This window comes from Phyllobates terribilis, unplaced genomic scaffold, assembly GCF_046119375.1.
Source record: "Phyllobates terribilis strain yellow unplaced genomic scaffold, ASM4611937v1 Scaffold_1__5_contigs__length_1240528914, whole genome shotgun sequence".
Classification (NCBI taxonomy): Eukaryota; Metazoa; Chordata; class Amphibia; order Anura; family Dendrobatidae; genus Phyllobates; species Phyllobates terribilis.
The window spans coordinates 726,378,929-726,400,694 of record NW_027362761.1 but is presented as its reverse complement, the minus strand read 5'-3'; the positions used below and the strand labels follow the sequence as shown (position 1 = coordinate 726,400,694).

At 47.3% G+C, this 21,766-nt stretch overlaps 1 protein-coding gene across 2 annotated transcripts in view; it reads right to left on the bottom strand.

Annotated features, from left to right (window-relative positions):
- LOC141274964 (protein mono-ADP-ribosyltransferase PARP14-like) overlaps positions 1 to 21,766 on the bottom strand; it is a 135,202-nt gene that overhangs the window by 88,468 nt on the left and 24,968 nt on the right. For both annotated transcript variants that reach the window (XM_073686349.1, XM_073686350.1), the window contains exon 2: positions 7,206 to 7,282. In XM_073686349.1, coding sequence (XP_073542450.1) covers positions 7,206 to 7,253 — 48 coding nt within the window. In that variant the 5' untranslated portion in view covers positions 7,254 to 7,282. The remainder of the gene's footprint in view (positions 1 to 7,205; positions 7,283 to 21,766) is intronic.

Genomic DNA, 21,766 nt, shown 5'->3' with positions numbered 1-21,766 from the left:
ACCGCAAGGCAGAGACACAAACAGGACTCTGTTCAGACAGGAACAGATACCGAAAGGCAGAGACACAAACAGGACTCTGTTCAGACAGGAACAGATACCGCAAGGCAGGGACACAAACAGGACTCTGTTCAGACGGGAACAGATACCGCAAGGCAGAGACACAAACAGGACTCTGTTCAGACGGGAACAGATACCGAAAGGCACAGACAGGCAGATCTAGGAATACGGCCCCTAGAAGGCGAAAGAACAGGCAAGAAGCGTGTTAACAAGAACAGACCACAGTTCAGACACAGAACTGGAAAACAGGCAGGAAAACAGGATAGGACCTGGCATGTCAGAGACAAAAAGCCGACTGACAGGACACAATGCTCAGGCGCCATCTAGAGGAAGAAGGTGGTATAAATACCCAAAGATGGACAGCAATAGGCTGAAGGTGCAACAGGGGCGTGTCCGCAGCAGGTACAAGAAAGAGGAAGTTCAGCGGGCGTCGCCCTATGCAGCCAAAACAGACAAACAGACAGCAAGGAGGGAAGCCAGAGAGACATTCTGGACTGGAGATCAAGTGCGCGCTCTTGCACAGTGGGAGATGGACCACCATGCAAGGACGCCGCCAGGTATGTTACATATGGGAGACCCACTCCTTTCTAATGAGAACATGTCATTACTGTGGCCCACCTATATGTGTCTTTAAATTGTTATTGGGGTTTTTCTTAAATTTTGGCAGAAGTTGCACTCACTGCATACCCTATAACTGGATAGCAGACCCGCTCCTTTCTAATGGGAACATGTCGTACTCGTTACTGAGGCCCACCTCTATGTGTCTTTAAATTGTTATTGGGGTTTTTCCCAAATTTTGCCAGCCATTGTACTCACTGTATACTGTAATGCAGCGGCTTGCGGCATTACTGTAATGGTCCAGGGTGTGTTTTGGCTGACCATGTACCTCCCCCTCAGGTGACTGATCACATGACTGTGACATCAGCACAGGTCCTGTGCACACAGAAGGTCTGATCACATGACTGTGACATCAGCACAGGTCCTGTGTGTGCACTGGAGGATATATAAACCCTGGTAGTTTTGAGACAGGGTGAAAAAGGCGTGAGGCCTGTTCCCTGTGTGTGGGACACCGTTGGCCTGGTGAGGCCTAGAAAGATAGGCCTGGTGAAGCCTGGAAGGCAGAGGCCGGTTCTCCCCTGTGTTTTGAGATATCAGTAACCTTTGAAGGTACGTGGCCCGGAGGCCCCATCTGGGAAGCCGTAAAGCCACAGTAGTGGCAGAACCGAGCTGAGAGAGACAGCTAAAACCCGGCAAAGGTAAAAACGCTGCTTGATGAGGACATTTATATTGCTACCTTGCTGAAGGCTGTATCTGGAGCCAAGTGGGCCTGTCTGCCACTTGAAAGGCTCTTGGACATTATATGTGTAATATATCGGCGAGCCACTGAAATGGACTCGGTTATAAGCAGTTATGAAGTGTAATAAACTGCTGGATTGTGAAATACCGGAAAGACGTTGCATGTGTGCTTTAATTGACCAGGTGAAGCGAGTGCCCCTCAGCATGATGAATAGAGCTGCCTTACATGTGGTTGGAGAATGCGGGCAACTGCAGTCACGAAAATTAAAGCATCTGGCTGTAACTCGGCGGGGTTACGAAAATTGTCCTCACACTCAAACCTGGTTTGCTGTGGCTCAGCGGGGCCACGAAAATTTTCCAGGGAGAGCGGTGTGAAGTGTCTAGTGTGAATAGTATACCGCGATGGCTGTGAACGGAGCAGCAAATGAGTCTGAAGCTATTGAGCGACTAAAGTGCCGGTTAAAACCGCAGCACGTATTTGAGAAACGTCTACAGGACATGGTGCAGGAAGGGCAGGAGCTGTTGGCACCGTATAGAATGGCGACAGTGGACCATTCTGTGAACTCTCCGGGGGCGCCAGTATTGTCCAAGAGTGCCCGGGGAGGTGGTAGGAGATGTTGTGAACTGGGTCCTAAGACTATTGCTGATTTTTTTTTGTAAAAATCCCCCTACAGGTGTGGGTGTCCAAAAGGGGTCGGAGTCTCAAAAGGGGGCGGATTTTCAAAAGAGCATGGAGTATAGAAAACCAAAATTTGTTACTGGTTGTGGGTTGGTACGGCCTAAAAATGACAATTTGACCGTTGATAACGGGGTAGCGCCAGTAGAAGGGGTTGACATCAAAGTGGGAGATGACCTGTTAGTCCACAACACCCTGGGGAGTGACACAGGCCCCGTAGCTGACGGTGACACTACGAAAGTAGAAGGAGAGTTCAGTCAGGAGGAGCTAGACAAGGAGAGAAAGTTCCCCTCTCGTCGTCGACGGCGCAAGGGCCACAAAAAGGTTGCTCCTGTAGTCTTTGCTGAAAGTGAAAATAAAGAAAATGTAATGCTGTGTGCCTTTGTTCAAAGTGTGGATCCTCCTTTAGAGGCAGAAGAGGAGGTGACGTTGCCAGTAGCAACCTCCGGTACAGTACTGAGACAGAAGGATCAGGATCTGACAGCCCTGAAAGAGGAGGGGGCCAGTCATGACCAAGAGCTGGAGCCTATCAGGCAGCAGTGTCAGAGTGACGTGCAGCAACTATGGGAAAACCTGGAGAACGTGTCCTCAGACCAGCGGAACCTGGAGTCTGAACGGCAGAAAATATACCAGGTTGTGAGGAACTTACTGCGAGAACTGGAGGGAAGCAGCGAGGAAGTTAACCAATGGAAGGAAATGTTCCAGGAAATTAAGGAGGACCGCCACAAAACCAAGGAGGAGGTTTTGCAGTTGAAGTTTGAGAAGGAGGCGCTGCAGGATGAAGTTTCTGGGCGTGAACAAAACCTAGAACGACTGCACGAACAGTTCAACTGGGAGCTGTGTGAATCCAAGAAGCAATATGGTGAATGCAGTGGGGAACTGCAACAAATTAAGAGACTATGAGGATCTCCTCAAGGTTAAGGAAAAACTAGAGGATGATAAGGCGGATGCAGACCACATGCACCAAGTGGTTGAGACCACTCTGCAGGACACCCGTGATGAAAATGATGATCTCCGCAGAAAGACCCTAGGTCTGGAAGCTCAGGTGAAGGAGCTGCAGACGTTCTGCGATAATCTCCAGAGGGCAGAGTTGTGCCTTAAGGAAAGAATCAGCAAGATGGAAGCTGAGCGGGAAAAGATGGAAGAGTCTATCAGAGAAGCCACAGACCAGGGCCCGGAGTTGGCCACTGGAGATGAGAGGTATGAAGCAAATACCTCCTTGAATAATGCAAGCTCGGATGATTCGGTGGATGTAAGAGCCGAGATCAAGGAGCTCAAGGAAACGCTACAAGCCCATTTGAAGCAAGAGAAGCTTGAGAGACTGGCTGTTGAGAGCCGAGTGGGCGCATTGGAGACAGAGAGGTCTGAGAGAACTCTACTGTTAAAGGAGCAGTTGAAGCAGGAAGAGCTTCAGAGATGGGCTGCTGAGAAGCGAGTAGCTGAGCTAGAGGATGAAGTTTTCGAGCTCAAAGGTCGCCTGGTAAAGTATCACTCAGTGAACGCGGCCTCCTTGGACAAGGAAAAGGGAAAAAAAGTTGCATTTACTCCTTTATACCATGAGAAGGTGGACCTGAGGAGAGCTAAGAGAGTGTTAACAGAAGATAAGTATGAGCTGGAAGTGGTCAAGATGAAAATTCTTGAATTTGTAGCTGTGAGTCAGCTCAGGGGAAGCATACAAGGTGAAGAAGCTGAAAGTCAGTTGCCCCTGAAACCTGAGCTAGATGATCGTTTGGAGACCATGGGTGAGACAGAAACCTCTCGGTACAAGTGCCTCATAGATGTACCCGAGGATTTGAGAGAAGAATGCACCAGTGAGTCCGTGCATGAAGAGTTTAAGAAGGCCGCGGGAGCCTGTAAGGTGTACTTGACCTCAGAAGCTAAACAACTGGTGGTCCTGTCCACAGAAGTCACAGTGAAGAGGGTGGCTATCCTAAGTGACATGCACTGGTGATGTATTCGCACAAAGCGGTTTGTCCGGTTGAAGACGGAACAAGCCATTAGACAACTGGAGCTTATGAGAAAAGCTCAAAGTCTGCGTGAAGAGGTCATCCGGGTGCCTTAGGCTATGGTAAGAAAGCTCATTGGGAGAAATGGCCAAGCCATGCAAATGATGGTAAAGAAGTCTGGCGTGAAGAAAGTAAGCAGTCGACGTGATCGTCAGGATTGGATACCAGATGAAGACGGCATGGTGTCATTCTCCGCTGTAGGAACGGAAGAAAGTCTTGCATATATACGCATGCTGATGGAGTACCGAGTGACCTACCTGCAAGAGGTAGAACAGTTGAATCTCGCCAGACTGCGAATGGAAAGGCAGCATTGCCTGAGCAACAGAAGGTGGCAGCCATCTAGAAATTGTGAGACCAGACAGAGAAAGGGCCCCCTAAATAACAGAATAGCTACAGCTGAAGTTAGAGAACTTTCAAGATGTCCTGAGGATAGTGGGCGTGGGTTTAGAGGTAGTGAGACCTCCAGTAACTCAGGTCTGAGTGGCCCATACAAACGACCCAATAGAGTACGTGACAGTACGGAGTCGAACCAGACCTTAGATACAAGGGCATGTGAGTTACACTACTGTATGGACCGCTGGGAGCGGGGGAGGTCTGACAAGGTTACGACTGACCGCTGGGATCAGGGGAGGTCTGACAAGGTTACGACTGACCGCTGGGAGCGGGGGAGGTCTGACAAGGTTACGACCCGGAAATGTGACTTGACGAAGTCAGTGACAATGACAGATGGTAGGTCCCTAAGGAATCGGCTAATGTAGTTGACTAATGTTCCAGGGGCTGAGCAGCGCAATTGTTAAGTACATGGTCTCTGCGTGGACTGTGGATTATAATGTAATTGTGAATATTATGTGTTCAACCCCACAAGTTTGAACAGGGGGGGATATGTAATGCAGCGGCTTGCGGCATTACTGTAATGGTCCAGGATGTGTTTTGGCTGACCATGTACCTCCCCTTCAGATGACTGATCACATGACTGTGAAATCAGCACAGGTCCTGTGCACACAGAAGGTCTGATCACATGACTGCGACATCAGCACAGGTCCTGTGTGTGCACTGGAGGATATATAAACCCTGGTAGTTTTGAGACAGGGTGAAAAAGGCGTGAGGCCTGTTCCCTGTGTGTGGGACACCGTTGGTCTGGTGAGGCCTAGAAAGAGAGGCCCGGTGAAGCCTGGAAGGCAGAGGCCGGTTCTCCCCTGTGTTTTGAGATACCAGTAACCTTTGAAGGTACGTGGCCCGGAGGCCCCATCTGGGAAGCCGTAAAGCCACAGCGGTGGCAGAACCGAGCTGAGAGAGGCAGCTAAAACCCGGCAAAGGTAAAAACGCTGCTTGATGTGGACATTTATATTGTTAGCTTGCTGAAGGCTGTATCTGGAACCAAGTGGACCTGTCTGCCACTTGAAAGGCTCTTGGACATTATATGTGTAATATATCGGCGAGCCACTGAGATGGACTCGGTTATAAGCAGTTATGAAGTGTAATAAACTGCTGGATTGTGAAATACCGGAAAGACGTTGCATGTGTGCTTTAATTGAGTGCCCCTCAGCATGATGAATAGCGCTGCCTTACAATACCCTATAACTGGATAGCAGAATCGCTCATTTCTAGGAACATGTCATTACTGAGGCCCACCTCTATGTGTCTTTAAATTGTTATTGGGGTTTTTCTCAAAATTTTCCAGCCATTGTACTCACTGCATACCCTATAACTGGATAACAGACCCGCTCCTTTCTAATGGGAACATGTCGTTATTGTGGCCCACCTCTATGTGTCTTTAAATTATTATTGGGGTTTTTCTCAAATTTTAGCAGCCCTTGCAGTCACTGCATGGGCACTACCACTATAGGAGACCCACTCCTTTATAATGGGAACATTTTTTTTACTGAGGCCCAGCTCTATGTCTCTTCAAAGGGGTATTGGGGTGCGTCCAACTTTTTGGCAGCCACTGCATATGCAATAACAGTATAGGAGACCCACTCTTTAATAATGGGAACAAAAAAGCATAGCCAGCTGATGTTCCTCTAACAATAGTGAGGGCCGACTGCTGGCCCTTTAAGAATAGTAAGGGCTGCCTGATGGCCCTATAAAAATAGGTTTTGTGACTTTCAGAGTCCCGCCTTCATAAATGATGTAGGATGTCTCATGCACCACATGGGAACATAAGGTAGTAAAATGTTAAAATGACATTTACTGGTATATGTATTTTTCACCATTGAAAGAAATGCAAAAGTGCAAAAATGCATCAAAAACGCTACGTGTGAAAATAACCTAAGTTATGGAGGAGCATTATTTGGGGGGTTATTTATTTTGCCAGATATGCAAGTCATTACCCTGGAAAGAATGTTCCTTAACATTTTTCCCAGGAAAATCCATTTTGGTTTCGTTTTATTTTGAGCCCGTAAAAGTGGTGCAATACTCTGACAACATTGTTTACAGCAGTGACCTGGGAGTCAGAGATGCTTCCAGCGGTCTTCCCCATTCTGTTTCCATGTCATTTGAGCACTGTTCCCATCGATTTGGGCAATTTTTAGGCCCTCTGCAGACCGTTGGGGGCGAGGGGGAGCGTCGGAAAATGCTTGAGTTTCCCATAAACGTACATTGGTCTCGTTGGTCGGACCGAGCACTCGAGTATTCCAATTTGCTCGACTCGAACAACGAGTACCCGAGCATTTTCGTGCACACTCATCACTACTACCTGGTCAAGTTGCTGGTGGTGTAGTCACTGTTGTACCATAACCCTTGAAAGAAGACGCCGCAGGGAAAAGACAATCAAAGAGGCCAGAAAATATTTAAAATTAATGTTTATTAAAAAATGAAAAATAGGATAAGAATTTTTAAATTTTTTGAATAAACATTATTCATTTTAAATATTTTCTGGATTCTTTGAACATCTTTTCCCTGCGGGGTTTTCTTTCATATATGTTGATTTGTCCACTACAGTCCTAATGATATTACTAGTATTGATTTTATTTTTATATACATTGAACAATAGTGCCTATATTGAGATATATCATGCTTGCTTTCGTAAGTCATTTGTACCATAACCCTGCATTTCAGGAAATTATGATGTGCCACATAGCTATGTACTTAAAATGTGTCAGAGAACCTCTGAGTGTATCAGTTATGTGATTTGTAAACTATGTATTTATACTAGAATGGATTGAACTTACAGATTCTGACTCTTCTGAGTAGTGACTCGCTCCACCTCCATGTGCCATTGCTGACTGCTGACCAGAAATCTCTCTCACTAAAAAAGAAGCAAAAGATTAAAGGCTTAGTCGGGTTTGTGTGTCATTCTCTATGTATAAAAGAGTAATTGGTGGAAACTAAGAAAATAACTGCACCAGTTGTGACTTTTTTTAACCACTTCCCTTGCTTGTATTCTGGGCTTTAATTACCAAACAATTGTAGCAATTTTACCATGTCTTTTTTTTCTGTGTTCATTTTTCAGGAAAAAAACAGCTATCTTCTGGTGCCATATTATTATTATTTCTTTGGTTACGTGAATCACTGTTTTCTTTAATTTCATGTGTAACAGCCAAATATTTACTTTTAGATTTACTTGTTTATACCTCTAGATTTATTTCTTTGTTCTGATTACATGGATACCAAATATTCTGGTGTATGTTATTTCTTTTAAAGGGAACCTGTCATGTCATGTCTGCTATGTAAACTGCCCCCATTGCGTTGTTAGTGATGCAATGTGCATCACTAACACGCTGTTTTCATTAAAATTGGCGCTGTAATCATGTGTAAAAACCACTTTATACACTTATATCATACCTGCTGGTTTAGTCATAGGGGTGTGATCCTCGCATTTAATCAGGGTTGGCGCCGCCCATGCATTTGAATTCTGCTCCCGGCTCGCGCTGAAGTAAATATGGGGCGCTTGTGCAGTATGTAATTGCCAACCCCGCTTCTTGATCTGGGAGCCCCATATGCGCTATGATGAGCGGCTCCGGCCGCACACAGTGTATCTGGGAACTACACAGCTTCACTGCGCACGCGCGACGAGCCGCTCGTCACAGCACATGCACGGCTCCCAGAGATACAATCGTGGCTGGCCATCACATTCTGCGCAAGCGCCCCATACTTACTTCAGCGCAAGCCGGTAGCAGAATTCAAATGCATGGGCGGCGCCAACCCTGATTAAATGCGAGGATCACACCCCTATGACTGAATGAGCAGGTATGATATAAATATATAAATTGCTTTTTGCACATGATATTAGCCCCAATTTTAATGAAAAAAGCGTGTTAGTGATGCACATTGCATCACTAACAACGCAATGGAGGCAGTTTAGTACAAAGGACATGACAGGTTCCCTTTAAATCTGTATATGATCTAAAATACATTTAATAATTTTAAATTTAAGAATGAAATTATCATTTAAAAAATGTAATATGATTTTCAAAATGTATTATTGTATGTTTTACAAACCATTGTTCATTTCTCAAAATTGCCTCAAAAAACATTTTCCCATCCCTACTACTATGACCTAAAGATAACCATATTTTCTTATCTGAGATCCTGTGGTGTCTTATCATAAAGTATAATGCTAAAATTACCCCCTCTGACCTATGATATACAGTGCTGGCCAAAAGTATTGTCACCCCTGCAATTCTGTCAGATAATACTCAGTTTCTTCTTGAAAATGATTGCAATCACAAATTCTTTGGTATTATTCTCTTCATTTAATTTGCTTGCAAGGAAAAAACACAAAAGAGAATGAAGCAAAAATCAAATCATTGATCATTTCACACAAAACTCCAAAAAAGAGCTGGACAAAAGTATTGGCACCCTCAGCCTAATACTTGGTTGCACAACCTTTAGCCAAAATAACTGCGAACAACCACTTCCGGTAACCATCAATGAGTTTCTTACAATGCTCTGCTGGAATTGTAGACCATTCGTCTTTGGCAAACTGCTCCAGGTCCCTGATATTTGAAGGGTGCCTTCTCCAAACTGCCATTTTGAGATCTCTCCACAGGTGTTCTATGGGATTCAGGTCTGGACTCATTGCTGGCCACCTTAGAAGTCTCCAGTGCTTTCTCTCAAACCATTTTATAGTGCTTTTGGAAGTGTGTTTTGGGTCATTGTCCTGCTGGAAGACCCATGACCTCTGAGGGAGACCCAGCTTTCTCACACTGGGCCCTACATTATGCTGCAAAATTTGGTGGTAGTCTTCAGACTTCATAATGCCATGCACATGGTCAAGCAGTCCAGTGCCAGAGGCAGCAAAGCAACCCCAAAGCATCAGGGAACCTCCGCCATGTTTGACTGTAGGGACCGTGTTCTTTTCTTTGAATGCCTCTTTTTTTTTCCTGTACACTCTATGTTGATGCTTTTTCCCAAAAAGCTCTACTTTTGTCTCATCTGACCAGAGAACATTCTTCCAAAACGTTTTAGGCTTTCTCAGGCAAGTTTTGGCAAACTCCAGCCTGGCTTTTTTATGTCTCGGGGTAAGAAGTGGGGTCTTCCTGGGTATCCTACCATACAGTCCCTTTTCATTCAGACGCCGACGGATAGTACGGGTTGACACTGTTGTACCCTCGGCCTGCAGGGCAGCTTGAACTTGTTTGGATGTTAGTCGAGGTTCTTTATCCACCATCCGCACAATCTTGCGTTGAAATCTCTCGTCAATTTTTCTTTCACGTCCACATCTAGGTAAGTTAGCCACAGTGCCATGGGCTTTAAACTTCTTGATGACACTGCACGGAAGACACAGGAACATTCAGGTCTTTGGAGATGGACTTGTAGCCTTGAGATTGCTCATGCTTCCTCACAATTTGGTTTCTCAAGTCCTCAGACAGTTCTTTGGTCTTCTTTCTTTTCTCCATGCTCAATGTGGTACACACAAGGACACAGGGCAGAGCTTGAGTCAACTTTAATGCATGTTAACTGGCTGAAAGTGTGATTTAGTTATTGCCAACACCTGTTAGGTGCCACAGGTAAGTTACAGGTGCTGTTAATTACACGAATTAGAGAAGCATCACATGATTTTTCAAACAGTGCCAATACTTTTGTCCACCCCCTATTTTAGGTTTGGTGTGGAATTATGTCCAATTTGGCTTTAGGACAATTCTTTTTGTGTTTTTTTCATTGAAGACAAATTAAATGAAGATAATAATACCAAAGAATTTGTGATTGCAATCATTTTCAGGAAGAAACTGAGTATTATCTGACAGAATTGCAGGGGTGCCAATACTTTTGGCCAGCACTGTATATATTTGTGATCTCAAGCATTCACTTGTTGCACATCCCATTGAAAATTGGTCAATATGACTTCATAAAACATTGTCCTTTACCTTTCCTATATTATTGTTACTTGACACTTTGTATGATCTAGAACATAAGGTGCGTTTTGGCCTAAAGATGACTGTTTCCAGAGATGATATTCAACCATTATATTGTTTTTGCTCATACCCTGTGCTGTTTGATCATAAAAATACTAATAAAATTACTGTCTATAAAAGTTAAATCCTCAGGATTTACAGTGTTTCAAATTGAAAAGCATCCAAATAAAAGGTATTTATATGGGGTTTCTTTTACTATAAGGCTGTGTGCACACTGCGTTTTTGGTGCCTATTTGAGGCGTTTTTTCCACACGGAATTGGCCCAAAAACACTAGGGAATCCTTATGCCAGCAAAGTCAATGAGAATCCTGAAGTGCTGTGCACACGATCAGTACATTTTCTTTCAGGATTTGCAGTGCATTTAAATCTGCAGCATGTCAACTCTTTGTGCGGTTTTGCCGCGTTTTTAACCCATTGACTTCAATCGAGTTGGTCAAATCTGCAGCAAAAATACAGGTATAAAAATGATTGCGGATTTGCGGCAGATTTTTGCTGCATATTTAACTGACTCAATTGAAGTCAATGGGTGAAAAACGGCACAAAGAATTGACCGCGGGTCACAAGTGTAGGCTGATGAGAGACTTGTCCTCCCTTCAGCCTACGGCTGCTGTCACTGATAATAGAGAGAGCAGGCGCTGCTGATGGGAGTTGTCATCAGCCAGCGCCTGTGCTCAAAGTAAAAAAAAAAATAAGTTAAATAAATATTGAAATAAAAATAAAAAATGCATCATACTCACCTAACACCTAATCCCCAATGCCCATGTCACCTGTAAAAAATAATAAACCATACTACTCACCTATCTGTCATAATCCATACTGTCCCATGGCAATCTCACTTGTAGAACAGTCACATCAGCAGATGCGACTGTTCTACCCGTCGGCTGGCTACATACTGACAGGAGCTAAATCACTCCCGCAGTGTATAGCGCTGAGCTGCCATGAGAGAGGTCACAGGAGTTCATCAGCTGATGAGCTCCAGTGATCTCACTTATGGCACAGCCTCTGCTTGAGAAAATTCTCACACAGCGCCAATGCCGTAAGTGAGATCACCGAAGCTCCTCACCTGATGAACTCCTGTGACCTCTCTTATAGCAGCTCAGCGCTACACACAGCCTGTTTCAGTGTGTAGCCTGCTGTCATGTAGAGCAGTCACATCTGCTGATGTGACTATTCTAAAAGTGAGATCGTCGTGGGACGCTATGGATTATTTCTCACTTCGGACAGGTGAGGGATATTGTTGTTTTTTATTTTTGTTTTTTTTGCAGGTGACAGTGGCTTCAGGGATTAGGTGTAAGGTGAGTATTTTACTGTGTTTTTCATTTTTAAATAAATGAGTAAAATGGTGTGGACCATTATTTAAAATAAAGGATTTTTTACATGCTGTGTCTTTATTTACAAACTTTTACTATGGGGTTAGTAATGGAGGGGGGGTTTATAGACACCTCTTAGTGATGAGAGAGCGTGCTCGTTTAACCCTTTCACCGAGCATGCTCGGATGCTTACTGAGTATCTTCGGCGTGCTCGTATATTATGTTCGAGTCCCTGTGTCTTCATGATTTACAGCTGCAAGACAGCCTGAGCACATGCAGGGATTGCATGTTTGTTATGAAATCCTCACATGTGTTGATGCTTTCTTACAGCTGTATATCATGCAGACACAGGGACTCAAACATAATATATGAGCATGCCAAAGATACTCGGTAAGCACCCGAGCATGCTCGATGAAAGGGTTAAATGAGCACGCTTGCTCATCACTAACGCCTCTCCATTACTAAACTCTGGGCTTCGTGTCAACTGCCAATACAAGGCTGATTTAAACCCCAACCCTATTACCCCACTTGCCACCGCACCAGGGCAAGTGGGAAGAGGCAAGGCTAAGCGCCAGATTTGGCGCATCTTATTGATGTGCCATTTCTGGGGCGGCTGTGGAGTGATGTTATTAGCCTCAGAAGGCGCTAGTATGCATGGCCCCTTCCCTGGCTATTAATATCAGCCCGCAGCTGTCTGCCTAGCCTTTGCTGGTTAGATTTTATAGGGGGACTCTACAACAATTTTTTTCTGGGGTTCCCCTGTAATCTAGCCAGTAAAGGCTAACCAAACAGCTGTGAGCTGTTATTAATAGCCATGGAACATGTGGGCCTAATAGCTTCTTCCTAGGCTAAAAATACCAGCCCTCAGCTGCCCCAGAAATAGCACTTCATATTTGAATGGGATTAAGGGTAATGGGATTAGGGGTAATGGGATTAAGGGTTGGTGTCAGCAGCTGTCACCAAGCCCTAGGTTTAGTAATGAAGAGATGTCAGCCAGACACCCTCATTGCTAAACCTGTAAGTAAATAGTTAAATACACACCAAAAATAAAACACTTTACTTGAAATAAAAAAGATACATTCTTTAATCATTTAAATTAACCAATATACTCATCCCAGGTCCGACGGTAATCCAAGGGTTAAAATGATGTCCCATGTTTCTTTTTTCAAATATCTTTATTTAGCTCCAAAAAGCATTCATTGCTGTACAAAAGCGTATAAAAAAAAAACAACACACCAAAACGTGTTTTTCCACAACGTCTTTGCTGCCAAGAGATGCAGAAATGTTGCAGAAATTTCTGCAGTAAAATACTCAACATGCGCACATACCCAAAGGGTTTAAAAAAGTCCTGGATGCCTATATAGTATCCTCAAACTGGGGTAAAAATTGAGTTACCGCAACCCCATCCCCATGTTCTGCTTGAAGTTTCAGAGAGCATGCTAGGAGACTCTGACGAAACGTCACTGGAAGTGATAAAACAGGAAGCAGACATACAGAGGGAATGGTAGGAAATGTTTAATTACATATAAATTACAAAAGTGCTTAGTTATTAGAATTAATAAGACAATAAGTTGGCTTCTAGGTTTTGAACAACAATTCACAGAATAAAATGACCTCATAAAATCATTTATTAGGTATTCCTTAAAAAGGAACCACTAAATAAATGTCAAAACACACAATAAGTAGTACAAAAAGAGCCTCATAAGTATAACTATAGAAGATGAGGCCTTGTGACATAATCAGGGCTCACTAAACAGATATACAATAATCAGCATTCCCCCAGTCAGAATGTGACAGTAACAGAAATGTCACATGGGGATTCAAAGAGACCTTAGCAATCTGTAGCTCTGTTGTTGATACTCAAGGTATACCACGACATGCCCAATGAGAATACATGTCAGTCATATACAGGTAAGAACTTGATCTATCTCACTGTGAGTAGAGACACAGATGCATATGAGTCAGTCTTCTGCATCGCTATTACAAAGAGTAAACTGTATCACTATGTCAAAGTCGTACAAGTCCTCAAAAAACCCTAATGTACTCTAATTTGGGTCCCTGCCTTGCTGCGGAGGTTGGCACCCTAAGATGAACCGCAAATGGTGCCCCCACTCACCTTCAGCTGACCCCAATATACTGACCTCTCAATTACCACAGATCCAACATATGTCTAGTCTGTATAACAAAAGCTAGTGTCCATACTGAGTAAGGGTATTCCCAATCACAGTATACACATATTCTGATTAGTACACTCACCTCAGGTAAGTTACACAAATAATTAAAGGACCAATTCTATTTAAAGTACCCCGAATCACAGTGTACACTGAGAGGGATCGGCTCTGCGGTAGATGCTGGTTCACACACAGGATTCAGTTTGTTGGTTGAAAACAAACAAGCAATTAAAATGCATAAACCATCAGGGTTAACATAACCAAACAGCCTCTTACAGGTGCAAAAAGGTAGAACAGAACAAAATTGAAAAATATCCAGTCCATATAACGCACGGGCTCAGCCGTTTAAATGTCAGTCCTTTTCTCTCTGCCTCCAGCAGGTCTGAGCAGCACATGCAAGGCCTCCTCACTAGTGTTGAGCGAATTTGTTCGGCATTTCAAATTCGTGTTCGCGTTCCGGGTTTCTGACTTGTTTGCAAAAAAAAAAACGGCTCCACCCATGAACATCCCTGATTTGCCACACTGCCACGCATGACATCTGGAGGTTCATGGGCGGAGCCGATTTTTTGGCGCGAACAAGTCGGAACCCCGAACACGAATTTGAAATGCCGAACAAATTCGCTCAACACTACTCCTCACCTTGCAAACACACAGACAGAGTCAGACAGCATCAGCGGCCTTAAATCAGACAAACCAAGATCTGGACTGGAGGTAAGTGAGCAGCCGATCCCACCCAGCTCTTTCAGCTGCTCGTAAAACCCGGGCCCATTAAACACCTCTTAGCACTATGTGTGCTGGAGCTTGCTTCTCTGGGTCCTACATCACCGAGGCTTGGCACCTCGGGGACACATACCTCCCGTTCACAACCTGTCCAGCTGCCACCTTACAACACATATTCAGATTACTATACTCCTTTCAACGCATTTCAATTGGTAAATGATTCTCCAGGAGATTTAATGGGGTCCACAGACAATCCAGGAGGTGCTTCAATTAGTTGCCTCCAGCAAGCGCACGCGTTGTCCAACAGATTTAGTGAGGTCCACAAACTGTCCAGGAAGTGCCACAATCAGCTGCTTCTGGCAGTCTCACACATGATCTGTTAACTGAGTAGTGTGCCTTTGCCAAATGTTTCTAGTTATTGGTGAGATGTAGGTTTTCGGCTGTCCCCTTAAAGAAGACTTAGCCACTATAGAAATAGTTCCTATTATTTATATGAAGCTTGCTTCAATTTCCATTAAAGCAACTCAACTTGTTCAGGGCATGGTCATCATGTGTTTTGTTTTTTCTTTAAGTTCCTCTACCTTCCTGTCTTCAGCTTGACAGCACTGGGATCACTGGAGCTAGCATTGTCTGCAAATAAAAGCACATTCATGGGGATGCATGCTGACATACATTTTGGGGCTGGAGGACTCCCTTTAAGATTTCTCTTCACCTAACCCATTTGCAAGCACATCACATAGACTTACATCATATGCTTGCATGGCTCAGGCTCAGGAACAGAGACTACACCATTTCCGGCAGATGCCATTAACTGTCTGTAACAGCAGTAACTGGACTTTTTATGTTATGCCTGCAGATGTGCAGGGTCTCACTAGGGGTCAGGGCCAGTCTGTGACTAAAAAGCAGCTCTGACATACAAACCCACCCCAGCCAACATATAATATTACCTCTATACAACATACATTGTAGTACATTTTACTTTAATATATAAAAAAAATATTAAAAAGTACATTGCATGCTATGCAAATTGCCAACGTTCTTCAGGAAGTCAACACCAAGCAACCAAACTTGAAGAAGTTTCCGGAATGCTTAACAGCCAGAACAGCGAGATCACAATTATGGCAAAAAATGCACTCTTTAGAATAGACCTAGGCAAATTGCAGCTGGCCAGCCACATCCAGCACTTTGACTGTCCCTGTGTGGCCCATGGACAGAGACATGTAAATCAATGAATATCAAATGTTGAAAAGTAGCTATGGCGGTTCTAAGGAACAGTGCGCACATTTTGTGTTTTACGTAGAGACGCAGGTCAGATGAACAAACTATATTGCATGCGCCTGTCTATTGGCACTCCTTTCCATCTCTGCATGCTGGTGCTCATCAGTGTGTGCGCCTGATGCTAACCTCTGCCATGCTACCTAAACAGCACATCAACTCAGTATGAAGAAAAGAGGCAGCTTGGGGGGTCTCAATATGGAGAATGTAACGGGTCTGGGAGGCGGAACCTCTGAGCTACTATACAAGGGGGCGGTCCTTGTAAGGGAGCGGGTGGCGACCAGGGTAGACGGGCAGGCAGTCACAGCAGGTGACTGGGACAGTCTCTGAATGAACGGACAGGAGGTCACGGCAAGTGACCGGGGCAGTCTCTGGATGAACGGGCAGGAGGTCACGGCAAGTGACCGGGGCAGTCTCTGGATGAACGGGCAGGAGGTCACGGCAAGTGACCGGGGCAGTCTCTGGGTAAAGGATTGGTACGACCTGTGGCGGCAGATGATAGACGTGAGCTCCCAGGTGAGCAGGCGAGAGTCTCTAGATAATCGGGTGGTCACAGCATGTGACGGCGGAGCCTCCAGGAAGACCAACAGACAGGTAGCAGATGAGCGCTCCCAGATGAGCGGGCAAGAGTCTCTGGAATAGCAGGTGGTCACAGCACGTGACGGCGGAGCCTCCAGGTAGGCAAGCAGGCAGGTAGCGGAGGGGCGCTCCCAGGTGAGCGGGCAGGAGTCTCTGGAATAGCAGGTGGTCACAGCACGTGACGGCAGAGCCTCCAGGAAGGCTAGCAGGCAGGTAGCAGATGTGCGCTCCCAGGTGAGCGGCCAAGCTGGTCCATAGACAGACTGACAGGAGTAGGAAGGCAGACCGTCGGACCTCAGGCTAGCAAGCAGGTAGCAGGAATATCAGGCAGGAAACAGACAGCAAACTGGCAGGACTCTGGCAGGAATCAGGCAGGTAACTGGCAACGGGACCTGAGGGCTGAAGCAGAGTAGTGAACAGTGCAACAACATTGCTCGGGCACCTCCATTTTGGAGGAGGTGCCTTATATATGGTGAAGTCCTCCGGCCATTGGCCGGGGACTCCTTAGGACGGCGCGCGTGACCCCTTTAAGAGGGAGGGAGCGCGCGCGCGCCCTAAGCACAGTGGCCGGGAAGGAGCGCGCGCTGCCAGCAGAGCGGGAGGAGGACGCCGGGCTCGGAGCAGAGAGGTGAGGGGAACAGCGTCCCTGCCTAGCAGAGGGCAGGGACGCCGACGCTACAGTACCCCCCCCTTTAGGCCCCCCCTTTTTTAGGCCAGACAGAAATTTAGCAAGGATGAGAGGGGCATGGATGTTCTCCCGGGGCTCCCACGTTCTCTCTTCAGGACCAAACCCCCTCCAATCTACTAGAAAAAAGGTCCTCCCTCTTACCCTTTTGGTGGCCAGAATGTTCTCTACCTCAAATTCGTTTTCAGCGGAAACCAGAGCAGGAGGCGTACCTGTAGACTTGGAAAAAGAGTTAAGTACCACAGGTTTGAGGAGAGATACATGGAAGGAGTTAGGGATCCGCAAGTTGGCCGGGAGTTTCAATTTATAGGTCACCGGGTTGATCTGACTGATGACCTCCAGAGGACCGATGAACCGAGGCCCTAACTTATAGGAAGGAATCTTGAGCCGGACATACTTGGACGAGAGCCAGACCTTATCCCCTGGACGGAATTGAGGAGGATCCAGACGTTTTTTGTCAGCATGTCTTTTCATACGCTCGGATGACAGAAGGAGTGCGGACCGGGTACTCTCCCATGTGGAGGAAAATTTGTTAACAAGAGATTCCGCAGCCGGATTGTCCACCGAGGTGGAGACGGGAAACGGGATCCGAGGATGCTGACCGAAGACTACAAAAAACGGGGATTTGGAGGAAGATTCGCTCTCGTGATTGTTGTACGAGAATTCGGCCCATGGCAGGAGATCCACCCAGTCAGAATGGTGGGCATTAACGAAGTGCCGGAGGTAACTGGTCAGGATCTGATTGATCCGCTCCACTTGACCATTAGACTGTGGGTGGTAAGCGGAGGAGAAGTCCAGGGTGACGTCTAGCAATTTACAAGTGGCTCTCCAGAAACGGGAAGTGAACTGTACCCCACGATCCGACACGATGTGACGGGGCAGGCCATGAAGACGGAAGATGTGGCGGATAAAGTCTTTAGCCAGCTCGGGTGCAGACGGGAGGCCTGGCAGGGGAATGAAGTGAGCCATCTTGGAAAAGCGGTCAGCGACCACCCAAATGACCGTACAACCGGCAGAGACGGGAAGATCAGTTATGAAGTCCATCGCTATATGCTGCCAGGGGGCAGCAGGTACTGGCAGAGGAAGAAGGCGACCGGCTGGCAGGTGTCTCGGAACTTTGTTGCGGGCACAGGACACACAGGCAGAAACAAAGTCTATTACATCCTTGCGCAGGTTAGGCCACCAGTAGTGCCGGGAAATAAGCTGGAGGGTCTTTTTCTGACCGGCGTGGCCAGCTAGTTTAGACGAATGACCCCAGTGTAGGATCTTCTCCCGATCAGGTACCGATACGAACGTCTTACCGGGAGGGAGACGATTTAGACTCACGGGAGCCACCTGCATTACTCTGGCGGGATCGATGATATGTTTAGGTTCTTCCTCGAGATCAGATACCAGAAAGGATCGGGACAAGGCGTCTGCTTTGATGTTCTTGTCAGCCGGGCGAAAATGTAGAACAAAATCAAAGCGAGCAAAAAACAAGGACCACCGGACTTGGCGCGGATTAAGTCTCTGGGCATGCTGGAGATAAGCCAAGTTCTTGTGGTCAGTGTAAATTATTACCGGATGAAGAGCCCCCTCGAGTAGGTAACGCCACTCCTCCAATGCCAGCTTGATGGCCAATAACTCTCGGTCTCCTATGGAATAATTGCGCTCAGAAGAGGAGAAGAGTTTGGAGAAGAAGCCGCAAGTTACCATCCTCCCGGAAGAAGATTTTTGAGTAAGTACAGCTCCGGCTCCAGAGGAGGAGGCGTCAACCTCCAGAAAGAACTGCTTGTTGCCGTCCGGGCGATGCAGCACCGGGGCGGAAGAGAAGGCCTGTTTTAAGGAAAGAAAGGCCTCCTCTGCTTCGGGCGGCCACTCTTTGGGATTAGTACCCTTACGGGTGAGCGCGGAAATTGGGGCAGTCCGGGAAGAGAAGTGCGGTATGAAGAGGCGGTAGTAGTTGGCGAAGCCCAGGAACCGCTGAATGGCCTTCAACCCCTCCGGTCGGGGCCATTTCTCGATGGCAGACAGTTTCTCTGGATCCATTCGTAGGCCGGTCTGAGAAATAATGTAGCCCAAAAACGGAAGCGAGGTCTGCTCAAAGAGGCACTTCTCATATTTAGCGAAGAGGTGGTTCTGCCTGAGCCTGAGCAGGACCTGACGAACGTCCCTCCGGTGAGTCTGGAGATCCGGAGAGAAGACCAAGATGTCGTCCAGGTACACCACAACGCAGGAGTAGAGAAGGTCCCGGAAGATGTCATTGACCAACTCTTGAAAGACGGCAGGAGCGTTACAGAGACCAAAGGGCATTACCAGATATTCATAGTGGCCGTCCCGGGTGTTGAATGCAGTCTTCCATTCATCCCCTTGACGGATACGGACCAGGTTGTACGCCCCACGGAGGTCCAGTTTGGTGAAGACTCTAGCCCCCCTCAGGCGATCAAATAATTCTGGAATGAGCGGAAGGGGGTACTTATTCTTCACCGTGATCTGGTTAAGGCCTCTATAGTCTATACAGGGACGGAGAGAGCCGTCCTTCTTTTTTACGAAGAAGAAGCCTGCTCCCGCCGGGGAGGTAGATTTCCGGATGAATCCTCTGGCCAAATTCTCCTCAATATATTCGGACATCGACCGGGTCTCAGCAGCGGACAATGGGTAAATACGCCCACGGGGAGGAGTAGTACCGGGTAACAGGTCGATAGGACAGTCGTATGGTCTATGAGGGGGTAATGTCTCTGCCTCCTTTTTATTAAAGACATCAGAAAATGACCAATAGGGAATCGGAAGTCCAGGTAGATTAGTTGGGGTAGGAGAAGGACGGACGGGATGAACAGGAACCAAACAAGTCTTATGACAGTCCTGTCCCCAGCGAAGGACTTCTCCGGTCTGCCAGTCAAGCACGGGTGCATGTCTCTGGAGCCAAGGTAGACCTAGTAAGAGGGCGTGAGAGAGTCCAGGCAGAACATGAAAAGAGATGCTCTCAGAATGCAGCATTCCCACCTGCAGAGTTACGGATTCGGTGATGAGTTGGATGGGACGTGGTAAGAGGCCCCCATCCACAGCAGCGACAGATAATGGTACAGCCAGAGGTTTGGTGGGAATGCGGTATTTTTCTACCAGGGACTGTGAGATAAGATTCCCGGCCGCTCCAGAGTCAAGTTGGGCTAGTTCGAAATAACGATTCTCCCCGCAGATAATAGAGACTGACAGTAGCAGAGATGGAGAGGATTTATTCTTGTCTAGGTTGACCTCTCTGAGCGAACCTAGACACAGGCGTTTCCCGACCTCTCCGGGCAGGTACGGATCCGGTGCTCCTTACTGCCACAGTAGAAGCAGCTTCCTTCGGCACGGCGTAAGTCCTGACGGGTTTTGACCATCTTGGTCTGGTCGACCTTCATAGACTCAGGAGAGTGTACCTGGGGAGAGACGGATTTCTGAAAAGTAGGAGCTAGACGTGGAAACCTCCTCTCACGGGTGACCTCTTTGGCACGCTCCTGGAACCGTAGGTCAATCCGGGTGGCAAGAGTTATTAGGTCATCGAGAGTGGTAGGAATGTCCCGACCGGCAAGTTCATCTTTAATACGGCCGGACAGACCCTCCCAGAAGACGGATACCAGAGCGTCGTTATCCCAGGCCAGCTCCGAGGCAAGGGTACGGAACCGTATGGCATATTGGCCCACGGTGAGACTTCCCTGACGGAGGCGTAGCAGAGATGATGCGGATGAGGTCTTCCGTCCGGGTTCGTCGAAGACTTTCCGGAAAGCCATGAGAAAGGCAGGCAAGTCGGACACCAGGGGGTCTCCTCTCTCCCATAGAGGATTTAGCCAGGCCAGGGCCTCCCCGGTGAGATGGGACATGATGAAGGCAATTTTGGCCCGGTCGGAGTTAAACTGGTGGGACAGGAGTTCAAAGTGCAGGGTGCACTGATTTATGAAGCCCCGAGCCTGGGCGGAGTCGCCTCCGAAGCGAGGAGGTGCAGAAAGCCGGGGTCCGGGGTAGAATACCATGGTATTGGTGGGCAGTGGAGCTGCCGGGTTGCGAGTCATGGCACTGGCGGTGGTTGCTGGTGGAGCAGTCAGAGTGTCCAGGCGAGAATTGACATTCCGCAGGTGACCCAGGATGGACTCCTGTTGGGACCTCTGACGGGACAGTTTATGACAGAGGTCCGAGAGCGAGGGAGCTTGGGTGCCACCGGGTTCCATGGCCCGAGCAAACTGTAACGGGTCTGGGAGGCGGAACCTCTGAGCTACTATACAAGGGGGCGGTCCTTGTAAGGGAGCGGGTGGCGACCAGGGTAGACGGGCAGGCAGTCACAGCAGGTGACTGGGACAGTCTCTGAATGAACGGACAGGAGGTCACGGCAAGTGACCGGGGCAGTCTCTGGATGAACGGGCAGGAGGTCACGGCAAGTGACCGGGGCAGTCTCTGGATGAACGGGCAGGAGGTCACGGCAAGTGACCGGGGCAGTCTCTGGATGAACGGGCAGGAGGTCACGGCAAGTGACCGGGGCAGTCTCTGGATGAACGGGCAGGAGGTCACGGCAAGTGACCGGGGCAGTCTCTGGATGAACGGGCAGGAGGTCACGGCAAGTGACCGGGGCAGTCTCTGGATGAACGGGCAGGAGGTCACGGCAAGTGACCGGGGCAGTCTCTG